The sequence below is a fragment of the Chiloscyllium punctatum genome, chromosome 17, assembly GCF_047496795.1.
Source record: "Chiloscyllium punctatum isolate Juve2018m chromosome 17, sChiPun1.3, whole genome shotgun sequence".
Lineage (NCBI taxonomy): Eukaryota > Metazoa > Chordata > Chondrichthyes > Orectolobiformes > Hemiscylliidae > Chiloscyllium > Chiloscyllium punctatum.
The window spans coordinates 57,894,684-57,912,372 of record NC_092755.1 but is presented as its reverse complement, the minus strand read 5'-3'; the positions used below and the strand labels follow the sequence as shown (position 1 = coordinate 57,912,372).

General features: G+C 42.9%; 1 protein-coding gene across 4 annotated transcripts in view; it reads right to left on the bottom strand.

The window, feature by feature from the left end:
• Nucleotides 1-9,054, bottom strand: part of rnf10 (ring finger protein 10) — a 28,731-nt gene extending 19,677 nt beyond the window's left edge. For 2 of the 4 annotated variants that reach the window (XM_072587241.1, XM_072587242.1), the window contains exons 1-5: nucleotides 8,587-9,054; nucleotides 3,708-3,898; nucleotides 2,648-2,856; nucleotides 1,633-1,723; nucleotides 161-345 (exon numbers count right to left, since the gene is read on the bottom strand). In XM_072587241.1, coding sequence (XP_072443342.1) covers nucleotides 161-345; nucleotides 1,633-1,723; nucleotides 2,648-2,856; nucleotides 3,708-3,898; nucleotides 8,587-8,662 — 752 coding nt within the window. In that variant the 5' untranslated portion in view covers nucleotides 8,663-9,054. The remainder of the gene's footprint in view (nucleotides 1-160; nucleotides 346-1,632; nucleotides 1,724-2,647; nucleotides 2,857-3,707; nucleotides 3,899-8,586) is intronic. The other 2 variants (XM_072587238.1, XM_072587239.1) reach the window with 1 other exon arrangement.
• Nucleotides 9,055-17,689: the final 8,635 nt, after the last annotated feature.

Below are 17,689 nucleotides of genomic sequence, written 5' to 3'. Positions count from 1 at the left end.
TATTACTATGTGAATATTGCATTAAAAGTATGTGTATCCAATTCTTACAACAAATATTACTTTGCCAAATTCATACCATTTCACTTGGCATGTTTTCCCAACAAAGACTACGTTGCCAAATAGAAGTAACTAGTTTCTTGAAAGCAGATCGCATTCTCACCTTTTGAGGTCTTTTTTATGTACAGCCTCATAACAGATAGGGCATTTACCCCATGTTTTCTCACTTAAGGAGAGATAGTGAAGAATACAAGCCCAACAGTAGATGTGTCCACAGCGTGTTATCTTTGCAGCAGAGGGAGGATACAAACAGATTGGACACGAAGGAACTTCATGACTACAGATGCGCTAGAAAGTAAAGACACACTTTAGCAAGCTGTAGTCACTATGTAATTAATAGAGAACAGGTGGAGACTGACAGTACAGAAGCAATACATGATGTCAGAAGTACTTCAGAGTAGTCAATTTCTCATTCTCCACATACACTTCATTACGCCTTCTACTCCTTTACTCATGTACTAATTTACTTCATTATTGAAAGTATCCAAACCATTTGCCTCAATCACTTCCTGTGGTAGCAAGTTCCACATTCTCATTACCAAATGAAAAAGTTTCACTTCCCTTTCTAATTTATTAAATAGTTTGTATTTAAGACCATTAGCTTGCAAACAGAAACACTCACTTAGAATTTTGAAAACCGCCAGTTAAAACTCAGTCTGTTTCATTAAAAGGCATCTAGATCAGCATATGGACAGGAAGGATTTAGAGGGATTGGGCTAGCAAATGGGACTAAATTAATTTAGGATATCTGGTCAGTATGGACAAGTTGGACTGAAGGGCTGTTTCCGTGCTGTACATCAGACTAATTACGTTAAAAGTTCCAACCTAATGCATCTTTCTTAACATTGAATCTGGCATTATGCGCAATACCAAAATCCGAGCAGATTCCTAAAGTAGTTTAATATAATTTGACTAATTTGAATTCCTAGAAATAACTTTAGGTAGGCCACTATTTTTAATTGTTTGCTACCTCGAACTGCTTGCTCACCTGCATCCCTAGAATCTCCAACCACTTATTCTATTCAGTTTATTTTTTTAAGATGTCAGTGGTGTTGTTACTTTTCCTACCGCACGACTGTTCGATTGCAGCTCTGCATATTAGTTTCTAGACAGGGACATCTCCCTACTGACCGCAATGGGAGGAATCAACCCACTAGATAAGCTTAAATGTGGTCTTCAATGAAATTCAATTAGTCCTCAAAACATTTCATTTAAACTGCTAGATGCCTGGGTGATAACCTAGTCTCAAGCAACACACATGCAGGAAGGTAGTATAAGAAAGAAACTGAGATGCAGATATTTCTAAATCCAGAAAGTGTTAGCTCCACAGGCAATTATGATCGGAATTCTTTGTCTCAGAGTTCTTTGTAGACAAATTTCTCAGTTTTGGACAATGTAATGCATTTACAAAAATGAAGGACAACTTATTAAAAGGAACTTAACTAGTTTTAAAGGGTTTTTCAGCAAAATTTACTTTTTGATGTCCATGACACAGCGTTGCTTTCTACTCCAAATCATTAATATTGCTAGTGAAACCGAAATATCTCTCACCATCTATTAAATACCAATACTCACCACCTGCTGCACAAAGTCCCATTTCACCAATATATCTGGGTCAGCAAAGTGAACACTGTAGTCCTGATCTTCAGAGACCACAAACTGACAGCTTGAAGAGAAAATGGAAAATTAATCATCCAAAACCAATAGCTTAAATTAGACCAAAAACAAACTGCTAGACAAACTCACCAGGTCTCACAGCATCTGTGGACAGAAAGAGTTCACGTTGAGCCATGTGCATCCTTTGCTTTCTCTCCACAGATGTTGCCAGAACTGTTGAGTTGCTCCAGCAATTGGTTTTTGTTTCAGATTTTCAGCATCTGTAATTTGTTTTATTTTAGCTGAAATCAGACTTTGCAAATAGTCATTTAGCACAAGATGCTACTAATATTCCTTTGTTCCTCATCTCATTTAAAGACCAAGAAAAGCTGTGTCCAAAACTTTGGCTGTACACAGTAATGTCATCGTTTTGAGAAGCTGACAGTGAAATTAAGTTTTACAACAGCTAGCTACAAAAAGCAACAGTCTGACTCTCAAGAACAAATTTCACATTATTTTTCCCTGATCAGCAGTCACTTGACAATTTCAAACTGTACCCAGTGGAACTCCAGAACAAACTATATTTAGGAAATATGATCTTCATCCTCCCCCTTCTCTCACCTCATTGCAGTAGGCGTTAAAACACTTTTCTGATCAACAGTACTCAACAGCACTTCCACTAAAGCAGCAGCTAAGTGGAACAATTAAATCATGCTGGCATTAAAGACCATTAGAGTCTGCTGAGTTTTACAGCAGGAATCTATCTAACTGAACATGTACTAGAATAATTCAGACATTTAAGCAGCAAAAAACAAAAGACATGTTTCAAACTCTTGGCCCGAGCATCAAAATAGCAGTAAAATTTCCAAACTATCCTCAACTATCATGGTCAAAAAGTAGATAGTTTGCTGTTTGTGTGTAACTATGCTCCTCATCAACTAAGGCGAAGTAAACATGTCTAGATCACTGGATTCATAGTGCTTGCTTTACTTACTTGGCCTGCAAGAACTGCTCTTTGTTGAATGGCTTATGTTTATGACCCCACTTGTTTCTCCTTCCCCAGCCTCCATGGCAATTACCATCATAATGCGAGCCTGACTGGCCACGAGGTTCAAATGTGAAGTTTAACAAATGGTTTAGGCTTATCTTCTTAGGACCAGTAAACTGGGCAGGACTGAACTCTGCCCTCCTCACCTCTGCTACCTGTAGGAAGAACAAAGTTTATTTTGCATAGCAGTTCAACTTCCAGTGTCATGTCCAATTATGCTAAAGCAAACCCCTGGTTAGAAAACAGCTGGAGCACTTTAAGATACCACATCTTAAAGATTTATTAGCCTTGCAGAAAATGCAGCATTGATTTCCCAAAATAATATCTAGAATCTAATGGTTAAACTAAGGATGACAAAATTCTGCTTTGGTTGTGTCAGTATCACAGACTAAAATCTGTGTCCATCAACATTTATGTTCGTGGTTAATACTATGATAACAGCCAGATGATCAGGGTTTTTTCTGTCATTGACCAGGACACTAGGGAGAAGTTAATGGCACTTTCAAAATAGTGCCCAGAGTGAGAAAGTACACAAGACCTAGATTCATCTGAAAAAAATGCTACCTCTGAAATGCAGTGAATCTTAGCTATTACCTAAAGTTCAGGAGTAGAATTTGAACTTAGTTTTGTGATTCAGAAGCGGGAGTGCTGCCAACTGAGCCATAGCTGACACCAACTAGGACTGTCGTACTGCCTTGAATTTAGAAGGGTGAAGGGGTGCTTTGATGATTTCAAGATTTATTGAAAACAGGGTTGACAGAAACCATTTCCACTAGCTGGGGAATCTAGGACTAGGTCGCAGTCTAAAAGTGATCCCAGACCGTTCAACTCACCAGCTAAATTCAATTTTGTATAATTAAGACCTCATCCACACCCTGTACAGAACAGCTTTGGCAACATAAAACAAAGCTAATAACCTTTCTTCAAATGGCCCTTTCAATGTCTAATTGGTTTTAGCATTGTAGCATGCATCTATAAATTACATCATAAAAATGCCCAATCTCACCTCTTCCCGTCTACCACCATTACCAGAAGTGCTAAAGGATTTGTTGCTGCCACGTGCAGGGGGTCTCTTGTCAAAAGCTTTGCTTTTCTGTGGATTGGTGCGGCGGGTCTGGTTAGATACATTTTCGTTTTTAGGAAAAGCCGGGTCTCGTTTCCTGTTGTAGCATCTTGATCCAGTTCCACCTTTACCATCTGCAGAAATATTTAAAAGTGACAAAACAGGTCATGAATCAATTGTTCATCTGAAAACATTGATTTGTTTAGAAAAGGCATGTCAATTTGGAGAGCTATGATAAAGGACAAAATGCTGAAGAAACTCAGCACATTGGATTTGAAACTTTAGCTTGGTTTCTCTTTCCACTGATGCTGCCAATGAGTTTCCCTAGCATTTTGTCCTTTTATTTCAGATCACCAGCTTCCACAACACTCTTTTTATTGGAACACTACAGAGTCAGGTTGTAGATCAGCCACCTTCTCCTACCCTTCCATGATCAGATGAACTGCATTTAATAAGTTTAGATTCTAAAGGAATTAATACATGTTAAGATGTAAAAGAACAATTTATCTAAACATAAAATTTTGACCAGTAACTTGAAGGTTCATGTTTAAGAGCCAGAATTTAAGAACCCCAGTAGAAATAGGTGTCTCAAACCCCACCTGTCATCTACATGTGGTCAAACATTAACATCAACATAGCATGCACTGTAACAGTTTTACAGACACATGCAATATACTTGGACAGAGTACTGAATACAGGAGCAACAGGAGGTAGAAATCTCAGATTCGATATTGAAGACTCTGCAAGGTTTGTAGCTCAGGTTGAGGTTTAGGGTGTAGGTTTGCTCGCTGAGCTGTAGGTTTGATATCCGGACATTTCATTACCTGGCTAGGGAACATCATCAGTGGCGACCTCCAAGTGAAGCGAAGCTGTTGTCTCCTGCTTTCTATTTATATCTTTCTCTTGCATGGGGTTCATTTCCTGAGGGGTTGATAGATTGCATCTAGATCTATGTGTTTGTTTATGGCATTGTAGTTGCGAGTGCCAGGCCTCTAGGAATTCTCTGGCATGTCTTTGCTTAGCCTGTCCCAGGATAGATGTGTTGTCCCAGTCAAAATGGGTTTTTTCATCCGTGTGTAGGGCTACGAGGGAGAGAGGGTAGTGTCTTTTTGTGGCTAGTTGGTGTTAGTGTATCCTGGTGGCTAACTTTCTTCCGGTTTGTCCTACATAATGTTTGTAGCAATCCTTGCATGGAATTTTGTACCAACGTCATCTACAAAATTCCATGCAAGGACTGCCACAAACACTACGTAGGACAAACAGGAAGAAAGTTAGCCACCGGGATACATGAACACCAGCTAGCCACAAAAAGACACGACCCTCTCTCCCTCGTAGCCCTACACCTGGATGAAAAAAGCCACCATTTCGACTGGGACAACACATCTATCCTGGGACAGGCTAAGCAAAGACATGCCAGAGAATTCCTAGAGGCCTGGCACTCCAACCACAACACCATAAACAAACACAGATCTAGATGCAATCTATCAACCCCTCAGAAAACGAACAGGAAATGACATCACCACAAACCCCAGGAACCCCATCCAGGAGAAAGATATAAATAGAAAGCAGGAGACAACAGCTTCGCTTCACTTGGAGGTCGCCACTGACGATGTTACCTAGCCAGGTAATGAAACGTCTGGATATCAAACCTACAGCTCAGCGAGCAAAGCTACACCCTATTGAAGACGCTATTGATTAGAGTTTTCAATATTGAGAGTGTACAGCTTAAAAATTAAAAACATTGGGATCTAACCAACACAAAAAAGTTACAGGACAACAGAGCTCACCAACAATTTTCCAGTGTCACTGGAAAGCACGAAGCAGAACATTAGCCTTCTGCCTATATCTCCAAGTATCAGGTCAACTGCATTTATTGATAGCGAAATGAATCACCAGTCTGAACCCAGCCCAGGAATATCTGCCAAAGTGTAAATGGGTGGGGAGAAATACTGACTGAGAAAATACACATGCATAATTTTGTTCAAGCTTATTTAAAAATTGCAAAGTTGAAACAAACAGAACACAGCATTGGATTTTCAGAGCTGGGTAGTGAAAGATAAAAACATCTGAAGTGATCTAACCAACACTCAAAACAAGTTACAGCACAGAGCTCACCAACAATTTTCCAGCGTCACTGGAAAGACGAAGCTGAACATTAGCCTTTTGCCTGTATACCAACCATCAGGTCAACTGCATTTATTAATAATGAAGTGAATAACAAGTGGGTGGGGAGAAACACTGACCAAGAAAATACACATGCATAACTTTGTTCACGCTTACTTAGAAATTGCAAAGTTTGTAGCAAACAGAACTGAGCATTGGATTTTCAGGGCTGGGTAGTGAAAATTCAAGGTTACCTGCTTTCTCCCTTCCCCTTAACAGTACTGCTCTTTAACAAAACTGCCTCAAGTTGACAAAGTCTAATAGGGATAAAGAAATTCAACCTTCACCAGCTAAGCAGAATATTCAAGGAGAGCTTAGAAACATATTTAACTACTTCATGAATTATTGACACTTCAATGCCTTTATCAATCCATGAAAAACTCAACCAATTCTTATCTTCATTCCAACATGTCTCAAGCATTTCCATGCGTTTCAACACTGCAAACAGTGCATTTATATGGATTAAATATACTGCGCAGCTCAGAACCAGGTTGAAACAATTTTAGTTATATAGCAACTTTAACATTTCAAGATGTTTCACAGGGACATAAAGCAAAATATGACATTACATGGTACAGAGATATTAATTCAGATGCTCAAAAGCTTGGTTAAAGAGTTGGGTTTTAAGGACTGTCTTAGAAGAGAAAAGCAAAATCTAAAGGCAGAGATGTACGCAGGTAATTCTGGAACTTAAGACCTACAAACTGAAGACATGGTTACCAATGCTGGGATTAAAATTGGTGATGCACAACAGGCCAGAATTGGGGAAGTGCAGATCTCAGTTGCCAGACTGGAGTGAATTACACAAATAGGGTGGGACACAACCAGGAAGGATGCAAAAATGAGAACTTAAAATACATTGCTGCACCCTGAATCTTTACTGTCCGGCAAGCACTTGGGTGATAAAGGAATGGGATTTAAGAGTTAACCAATGAACAAAGTTTTGAATGAACTCCGATTCATCCAAGGATGTTGGAGGGAATCCTGAGGGACAGGATGTACATGTATTAGGAAAGGCAAGGACTGATTAGGGATGGTCAAATTGGCTTTGTGTGGGGGAAATCATGTCTCACAAACTTGATTGAGTTTTTTTGAAGTAGTAACAAAGGATTAATGAGGACAGAGCGGTAGACAAGATCTGTATGAACTTCAGTAAGGCATTTGACAAGATTTCCCATGGAAGACAGGTTAGCAAGGTTAGATCTCATGGACTACAGGGAGAACTAGCCATTTGGATACAGAACTGGCTCAAAGGTAGAAAACAGAGTGGTGGAGGGTGGTTTTCAAACTGGAGGCCTGTGACCAGTGGAGTGCCACAAGGATCAACACAGTTCACTACTTTTCATCATTTATATAACTGATTTGGATGCGAGCATAAGAGGTATAGTTAAGTTTGCAGATGACAGCAAAGGTTACCCCACATTAAAACAGGATCTTGATCAGATGAACCAGTGAGCTGAGAAGTAGCAGATGGAGTTTAATTTAGATAAATGAGAGGTTTGGGAAAGTAAATTTTAGCAGGACTTATACACTTAATGGTAAGATCCCAGGGAGTGTTGCTGAACAGAGACCTTGGAATGCAGGTTCATAGCTCCTTGAAAGTAGAGTCACAAGTAGGTAGGATAGTGAAGGCAGTGTTTGGTATGCTTTCCTTGATTGGTCAGAGTATTGAGTACAGGAGTTGGAGGTCATTTTGCTATACAAGACATTGATTAGGCCACTTTTGGAGTATTGCATATAAAATCTTGTCTCCTTCCTATCAGGAGGATATTGTGAAACTTGAAGGGTTCAGGAAAAATTTACAAGGATGTTGACAGGGTTGGAGGATTTGAACTATAGGGAGAGGTTGAATAGGCTGGGGCGGTTTTCCCTGGAGCAGAGGCTGAAGGGTGACCTTAATGATTTATAAAATCATGAGGAGCATGGATAGGGTAAGTAGACAGGGTATTTTCCCCTGGGGTGGTTGGGTCCAGAACTAGAGGGCATAGGTTTAGGGTGAGAGGGGAAGGATTACAAAAGGGGCAACTTTTCCCACACAGAGGGTGGTGTGTGTGTGTGTGTGGAATGAGCTGCCAGAGGAAGTCATGGAGGCTAGTACAACTGCAACATTTAAAAGGCATTTGGATGGGTATATGAATAGGAAGGGTTTGGAGGGGTATGGACCGGGTGCTGGCAGGTGGGACTAGATTGGGTTGGGATATCTGCTCAGCACGGACAAGTTGGACCGAAGGGTCTGTTTCCGTGCTGTACGACCCTATGGCATGCAGGTCAACATCGAAGGAGAGCGAGAACCAGCTACAGGAGTCAGAGTTATACTTATGGCTGCGGACTAAATATTGACCAGAGCATCGAGGAATTTTCACCCGTCCCCCACCACAGCCATCCAACAGGAACCTTTTACAGGTGTCGGGAGTGGGGGAGATAAATAGATTACTTTTACAGTGCAACATAGGATCAGGACGACAGCTAACTCAGGTTAGTCATGCCCGAAGGGTGCGAGGTGCAGTCAAGGCTTATTGAAAGCTAAAACAATTGTGACATGTGTATGAGATGGCGTTGAGGGGAAGAGAGACAGAGACGGAGGGAGGACGTTGAGAGTATTTTTAAAGGCAATGTAAACACTGCAGGATTTGAATGGGGGCGGCGCCACCGACTCTACCTTGTTTACTTTTACTGTCCGAGGGTGGCACCTTGCTGGGTCCTGCCGAGGAGGAACGTGCAGACTTCTTTTCCATGTCTGGATCTTCCAGCGTCAGCTTCCAGCAGCTCAACGGGAACGACGTGGCTGGTTGTGCCAACCGTTTTTCCACAGGGCATCGCGTAACGGGGCCTAACTTTAATCTTCATCATGGCGACCTCTGCATTGTGACCAAATCTAAAGATGGCGAAAGTAAAGACGAGCGGAGCGAGGATCGGGGAGAGAGAGTGGAGGGGGTGGGGGACGTAATCGGCTTGGAACAAGCCGCTGGAGAGGAGTGGAGAGGGCCCAGCGCTTTGACTTGACCCCCACCCCGCGCTCCTGAAGCGGTATGGGTTTGTAAAGGCCGAGCTTCAGCAGTCCAGCACCGCTCCCACTCCGTGAAGCAATGGCGACGAGTCGCCAGGAAGGAACCGGAGCACCCGGATGCAAGTGCTTTTATAGACCCTGGAGCTGCCGCGCATGCGTCCTCTGCACGCAGTACTGCCGGGAATTGTAGTCTTTGCTCCACGTTCCGCCAATCATGGTGAGCCTTCCTTAGCGCAGCTGCTCTCGTTGGTCACGTGATTCCCAGTCACAGCAGTCTCCTGTATACGCTACATCACAACCACCTAAAGGGTCTGGTGGTATAGAGGTAAGTATTACGGTCCACGGTTCAAGTCTCAACTGCTTCAGCTGGTGTAACAATACAGGGTTTTGTGTTATTCATTTGTGGGGTTTAGGCATCACTCTCGGCAAGCATTGTGGATGTCCATCTCTATTTGCCCTTGAGAAGGTAATGGTGAACTACCTTCTTGAACTGCTACAGTCGACTTGCTGTGGGTTGACCCACAATGCTGGTGGGGAGGGAATTTCAGGATTTTGACCCAACAACTATGAAGGAAGGGCAGTATATTTCCAAGTCAGGATAGTGAGTGGCTTGGAGGGGAACTTGCAGGTGGTGGTGTTCCCAAGTACCTGCTGCCCTTGTCCTTCCAAATGGAAGTGGTCGTGAGTTTGGAAGGTGTAGTCTAAGGATCTTTGGTGAATTTCTGCAGTTCATCTTGTAGATAGTACACACTGCTGCTACTGAGTGCCAGTGGTGGAGGGATTGAATGTTTGTAGATGTGGTGCCAATCAAGTAGGTTGCTTTGTCCTGGATGGTGTTAAGCTTCTTGAGTGTTGTTGGATCTGCACCCATCCAGGCAAGTGGGAAGTATTCTATCACACTCCTGACCTGTGCCTTGCGGATGGTGGATAGTCTTTGGGATGGCAGGAGGTGAGTTACTGGCCACAGTATCCCTAGTCTCTGATCTGCTCTTGTAGCCCCTGTGACTATTTGGTGAGTTCAGTTGAGTTTCTGGTCAACGGTAACCCCAAGAATATTGACAATGGGGGATTCAGTGATGGTAATACTGTTGAATGTCAAGGGGCGGTGGTTAGAGTGTTTCTTATTGGTGATGGACATTGTCTGGCATTTTTGTGGCACGAAATGTTACTTGCCACTTATCGGCCCAAGCCTGGATATTGTCCAGATCTTGTTGCATTTGAGCACGACTGCTTCAGTATCTGAGGAATGGTGCCGAACACTGCAATCACGCGAACATCCCCATTTCTGACCTTATGACAAAGGGGAGGTCATTGATGAAGCAGCTGAAGATTGTTGGGCCTAGGACACTACCCTGAGGGAGTCCTGCAGAGATGTCCTGGAGTTGAGATGACTGAACATCCACAACCATCTTCCTTTGTGCCAAATATTACTCTAACCAGCGAAGTGGTTGCCCCGATAACCATTGATTCCAGTTTTGCCAGGGTTTCTTGATGCCATACTCAGTCAAATGCGGTCTTGATGTCAAGGGCTGTCACTCTCACCTCACCTCTGGAATTCAGCTCTTTTGTCCATGTTTGAACCAAGGCTGTAATGAGATCAGGAGCTGAGTGACCCTGGTAAAACCCAAACTGGGCATCACTGAGCAGGTTGTTGCTGATCAGATGCTGCTTGATAGCACTGGTGATGACCCCTGATGATGGAGAGTGGATTGACTGGGTGCTGATTGGCCGGGTTGGATTTGTCTCGCTTTTTGTGTACAGGACATGCATGGACAATTTTCCACATTGTCAGGTAGATGCCAGTGTTGTAACTGTACTGGAAGAGTTTGGCAAGGGGAGCGGCACGTTATGGAGCACTCATCTTCAGTACTATTGCTGGAATGTTATTAGGGCCCATTGCGTTTGCGGCATCCAGTCGTTTCTTGATATCATATGGCGTGAATCGAATTGCTGGAGACTGGTATCTGTGATGCTGGAGACCACTGGAGGAGCCTGAGATTGACCATCCACTTGGCACTTCTGACCAAAGATTGTTACAAATGCATCAGCCTTATCTTTTGCACTGATGGGCTGGGCTCCTCCATCATTGAGGATTGGGATATTTGTGGAACCGCCTCCTCCAGTGAGTTGTTTAATTGTCCACCACCATTCACAACTGGATGTGGAAGGACCGCAGAGCTTAGATCTGATCTGTTGGTTGTGGGATCACTTAGCTCTGTTTATCACTTGCTGTTTATGCAGTTTGGCACACAGGTGGTCCTGTTTGGTAGATGACACCTCATTTTTAGGTATGCCTGATGCTGCTCCTGGCATGCCCTCCTACACTCTCCATTGAACCAGGGTTGATCCCCTGGCTTGATGGTAATGATTGAGTGGGGAATATGCCAGGCCATGGGGTTGCAGATTGTGCTGGGGTACAGTTCTGCTGTTGTTGATGGCCCACAGTGCCTCATGGATGCCCAGTCTTGAGTTGCGAGATCAGTTCGAAGTCTGTCCCATTTAGCATGGTAACAGTGCCACACAACACAATGGAGGTTGTTCTCAACGTGAAGGCAGTACTTCACCTCCACAAGGACAGTGTGGTGGTCACTTTTGCCTATACTGTCATGGTCAGATACTTCTGCAGCTGGCAGATTAGTAAGGATGTTTTTTCCTCATGTTGGTTCCTTCACCATCTGCTGCAGACACGGTATAACAGTTACATCCTTTAGGACCCGACCAGCCCAATCAGTAATGCTGCTGCCGAGCCGCTCTTGCTGGTGGACACTGAAATCCCACACCCAGAGTATATTTTGTGCCCTTCCCACCCTCAGTTCTTCCTCCAAATGTTGCTCAACATGGAGGAGTACCGATTCATCAACTGAAGGAGGACAGTACGAGGTTTACAAGATAACCAATAGGAGGTTTCCCTGCCCATGTTTAACCTGAAGCCATGAGACTTCATGGGGTCTGAAGTTGATGCTAAGGACTCCCAGGACAACTCCTTCTCAACTGTATATCACTATGCTGCTACCTCTGCTAGGTCTGTCCTGCCAGTGGGACAGGACATATCCAGAGATGGTAATGGTGGTGTCTGAGGTGTTATCTGTAAGGTATGATTCAAGCTGTTGCTTGACTAGTCTGTGAGACAACTCTCCCAATTTCAGCACTAGGCCCCAGATATTGGTAAGGAGGACTTTGCATGGTCGACAGGGCTGTTTGCCTTTTTGCCATTGACCTTGGAATCGGTAAAGACAATGCCAGGTGTTCCATCCGATTTCATTTCTTTGTTGTGACTTTGTAGTGATTTGATACAAATTAGTGGCTTGCTAGGCCATTTCAGAGGGCAGTTGAGAGTCAACCACATTGCTGTAGGTCTGGAGTCCCATGTAGGCCAAACCAGGTAACAACTGCAGAATTCCTCCCCTAAAGGGCATAAGTGTACCAGATGGGTTTTTCTGACAATTGGAAATGGTTTCATGGTCATCAGTTGACCCTTAATTCCAGATTTTTTTTTATTGAACTCAAATTCCACCATCTGCCGGTGGGATTCAAACCCAGGTCCCCAGAAAATTATGCTGGGTTTCTGGATTAAAAGTCAAGCAATAATACCACTAGGCCATTGCCTCCCTGTGATTAAAAATGTCTACAAGCAGTTATTGGTGATGGGCTGTGAAAAGGTCAGAGAGGGTCACACCTTTAGTAGAGCAGACAATCATCAGGGAACGCAGGTAAGGGACAGGAGATTTGAGGAAAAGTGTTTTCTCCCAGATGACTATGGGTATCTGGAGCTCACTGTCTAAAAGAGTGGTTGAGGTGAAAATACTTGAAATACCATAGCATTCAAGTCATGTTGGCAAATGAGATTAAAATAGATGGCTATTTGATGGCCTCTTTCTGTACTGTAAAAACACTATGACACTAAATTGAAGTGAAAAGTAAGCAAGTTCTAAAGAAAATCAGCCACCTTAAAGCAAATGTATTTTCTCTTTGCATTTGCTGGATGGCCTATCATTTATTGTCAGCATATTTTGTATTTTGGTACATAGGTACACATCTGTGTAAACATATAGTGCTAGTCCCACTAGGCGTCATTATCTAAAAGTCTTCGAGATTTAATACACAGGATAATTTTTAAAGCACAAACTGCAATCCCTTTACACATGTAAAATACTGAATAATACATTATAGTGGCTCCTTTTCCTTTCCTGAATTTCCACTGATGGTAAAAATAATATGAAGAAAGTTTTTGAGTTTCCAAAAAAAAGAATTGCATGGCAATATATAGTTTTGGTCCTTTCTCAGATCTTTGAACTCTGACCATTCTGACAAAGGAGTCACTGAACGTGGAACCTTAACTCTGTCTTTCTCTCTGCAGATGCTGCCAGACTTACTGAGTTTCTCCAGTATTTTCTATTTTTCTTTCAGATTTCCAGGAATCCTGGTTGTTCGATTTTGTTTTAGTAATCCAATTGTCTAGCTCACTCATGACCTTTTTTAGTTCATTTTGTCTCAGCTAAACTGTAACACACTTATAAAAACCAAAAAAACTGTGAATGCTGGAAATCAGAAACAAAAACAGAAGTTGCAGGAAAAACTCAGCAGGTCTGACAGCATCCAAGAAGAGAAATTAGAATTAGTGTTTCATGTCCAGTGACCCTTCCTAAGTTCTGAGTTCTGAGGAAGAGTCACTGGACCTGAAACACTAATTCTGATTTGTCTTCATAGATGCTGCCAGACCTGCTGAGTTTTTCCAGCAACTTCTGTTTTTGTAACACACTTGCCCTTGAGTCAAAATGGCAAACAATCTTACAGATGAGACAAATCAAGCCCCCTTGTGATCCCTTGGCAGTGATTAATAAGAATTAACACAGCTTAATTCGTGCAGAAAAAAGGTAACTGCTGGAAATACTCAACAGGTCAGGCAGCCTCTGTGGAGAGAAAAAAAACAGTTAACATTTCAGGACAGCAAAATGTATTCAGAACATTCAGTCTTATCATTTAGCTCAATCATACAGATTAACCAATAAATGCCTACCGTTTGGCAGAGTATTTTGAATTCTGTACCCTGGGTAACAAATGTTCAGATTTGGTTGGTAGCATTCTTGTGTCTACATCAGAAAAATGTGAGACTTGGTCCTTCTTGGTATTTTTCCCATTGGTTGTAAGCTGTAAGTGATTTAAATACCTTCTGTAAATCAACTCTTGTTTTGGAAATTTGATGCAGAGTTGGCATAGATATCTACAGACCTCTCAGCTTATGCTGTTGTTGATACTTGGAGGAACTTAAGCAGCTGTAGGTGGGCACATCACCGATGTTGTGAGTTTGTCATATAGGGTCCTTAAAGCAAACTAAAACAAATTACAATGCTAGTCTTCACATGGGCCATTCTGGTTCAATTGTTTCCCAGGAGAGGTGGTCGATTGCATTACAGAAGCTGCTTTTCTTTTGTTTCATTTGTACTCACCACCTTGATGTCATTTGCCCTGATACTGTTCTCCATTAAATCCCTGGCTGGAGACTCTGGAGGCATTCATGTGGGAGACGTGTCATCTAATTTATGGAAGCAGATCAAAGGTGGGCAAGAAAACCTTAAAATGAAACAAAGGACAGTGGATGCTGCAGATCTAAAACATAAACAGAAATTGCTGGAGAAACTCAGCAGGTCTGGCCACATCTGGAGAGAGAAAACAAAGTTAACATATTGAGTGCTGTGGCCCTACTGAAAATAATAGGAAAACATGTATTTGATCTCACCCTCACCAAACTGCCTGTCAATGACAGTATCAGTAAGATACTGTCAGGACACTACGCTGTCCTCATGGAGACTAAATCCTGCTTTCACATCATGTTGTGTGGCACTATGCGGAATGGGACCAACTTCAAATAGAAAAAGCAACTCAAAGGGCTCAACAACTTTATGACCTGGCTTATCCTCCCACTTTACAATTACCATCATGCCAGGGGATTTACCTGATGCAGTGAAGTGTGCAGAAGCAGCTCCAGGTATACTTAAAATTGAGGTGTTAATCAGGTGAAACCACAATGCAGGACAATTTCCTTGCCAAACAGATCTATCTCACTCTGCTTCAGCTGTCCCCAACATCACAGATGTCAGTCTTCAGCCAATTCAACTCTGCATGTGATATGAAGAAATAAGTTGGAATTTCTGGCTACTGCAATGGCTATAGGCCTATCACCGAGTGTAGCATCAAGGTGCTCCAGCAAAATTGGAGCCAGTGAGAATCCAGGGGAAGCTCTCAACTGGTTGGAGTCATACCTATCATATAGGAAGAATATTGTGATGATTGGAGGTCAGTCATCACAGCTCCAGGACATCTCTGAAGGAGTTCCTCAGGGTACTATCCGAGGCGCAACCATCTTCAGCTTCTTCATCAATGACCTTCACTCCCTCATAACATCAAAAGTGGGATGCTCACTTTTGTACAAAGTTCAGCACCATTCACAACTCCTCAAACAATGAATTATTTCATGACCAAATGAGCAAGACCTGGATAATATTGAGATTTGGGCTGATAAATGTACACCATACAAATGGCAGACAATGACTGTATTCAACAAGTGGTGTTCTGCAGGGATCTGTTGTAGGACCTCTGCTCTTTGTGATTTTTATAAATGACGTAGATGAGCAAGTAGAAGGGCGGGTTAGTAAGTTTGCCGAGGACATGAAGGTTGGAGTTCTGGATAGTGTTGAGGGCTGTTGTAGGTTGCAATGGGACATTGACAGAATGCAGAGCTGAGCTGAGAAGTGGCAGATAGCGTTCAACTTGAAAAAGTGTGAAGTGATTCATTTTGGAAGGTTGAATTTGAGTGCAAGTTACAGGGTTAAAGGCAGGACTCTTGGCATTGAGGTACAGAGGGATCTTGGGGTCCACGTCCTTAGATCCCTCAAAGTTGGCATCCAAGTTGATACGGTTGTGTGGGAAAAGATTTGCTAACCCACGATAGGCCCGCAAAAGCAAAGTTGGCCAAACTGTACCAAAACACCCAGTATTCCCAAGCAGCTCACAATCCGAATTAGACAGCATGCAGACTAGGGAATACACTTTGAGCTCCCATGATCAATGACAGAGCACCACAGATATCTCAAAGCTCCAAGGGCAGTTTCACAACTCAGTAATACCAAAGCCACACAAAGAACAGGTCAGACAGAGAGGCACCAGCAAGGACATGCTCCAGGAACAGGACAATGGAAGCACCTCAACACTTCAGAGGAGACATTAACACTTACCTGTGAAGAGGAATGGAATCGTCGATACTATCAGGATGTTGCATTGTGTGAAGGAACAGGACATTCATCCGATAAATGTTTTCCGATTAGCATCCTTGAAACTAGATTAGTCCCATTTCCAGACACATTGTAGTTTCCCATTTCTTAATCAGTGTCATTGTGCAACATTACTAGAAAACTGGTCTCATCCTCAGCTCTGGGAAGAGAAATCTGATCTACCTGTACAGACTGTCAGTTCTGTGTCAGCTGGTCCGTTTCTCTTCCAGCAATATCATTTGCAATAAACTGTTTGTTAATTTCACTTCGAGCTGTGTTTTGTGATCTCTAGCCTATTGAGCAAATTTCTCTGACAGTTTGGCGTTAGTCGGCAGGCCCTTTTTTTCCTCTCTCAACAGGGTAAGCGAACCTCACATTTTAAATTTAACCCTATTCGTACCTAGCGGCCAGCCCTGCCTGGGGGTCAAACCAGAGAATGGCTGGACGACTGCGGAGGGTGGCCACAATTCTGATTTGCGATCAATTGGCTTCAGCTACTGCAATTGGGAAAGTTGAGTAGTGACTCTGGCCTGTGGAAGTGGGCACGACTCCTAAATTGCTGCCAGAACTTGGCCTGTGGAGGTAGTCTGGTAAGCGACTAAATTAATTACTGAAAATGTGTTGCTGGAAAAGCTCAGCAGGTCAGGCAGTATCCAGGGAATAGGAGAATCGATGTTTTGGGCATGAGCCCTTCTTCAGGTTTGCTCCTTGGATGCTGCCTGACCTGCTGCGCTTTTCCAGCAACACATTTTCAGCTCTGATCTCCAGCATCTGCAGTCCTCACTTTCTCCTGGCTAAATTAATTACCAAATTTAACTAATTGGCGGCTGGCTTCTGCTGCAATTTGGAACGTGAGTAGTGACTCTGGCCTGTGGAGGTGGGCACTTGGCTCAAATTGTTAACTGACATTTAAGCTACCACGTCTGGGCCTGTATAAGTCTTTGGTGGGAAAGTAAGTTAACTGGCAGCTGGTAATTCAGTACTAAACAGTGTGGACTGGGCTTGTGGAAGTTCTCACCTGTACTAAGTTAATTAGCTGAAATATTTGCAACAAACCTTAATTTGGCCCACACGTGATCCACCTTGAGCCAGGACTTCTGTCACGAACCTGTTCTAGCCAGGAGAAAGACGGTCGGGCAGAGAAAGTTAGGCACAATACGTGGAGAGACTGCTCATCAAATTCTCGCTTTACTACTGACAGATCCACAGCTCAAACAAAATTGACTTGGGCCCGCTATGTTGTCCTGTCCTGTGGTTTCTAAGTATTTATTTTGGGTGTGTCTGCTTTTTCTGTGCTTATGAGTGCTTGCTTTGTCAATTGCAGTTCTCCCACCTGGCTGTGTTTGTTCAGCACTTACGTGTTTGTTTGCGGTCAGCGATGACTGGCTTAAATAACTTTTATTGCCTAACCTGTCAATCACTCACTGCCTGTGTTCCGTTAGCTCTCTATCACTGTGTTTTTTCCTCGAAACCTAAAATACAGCACT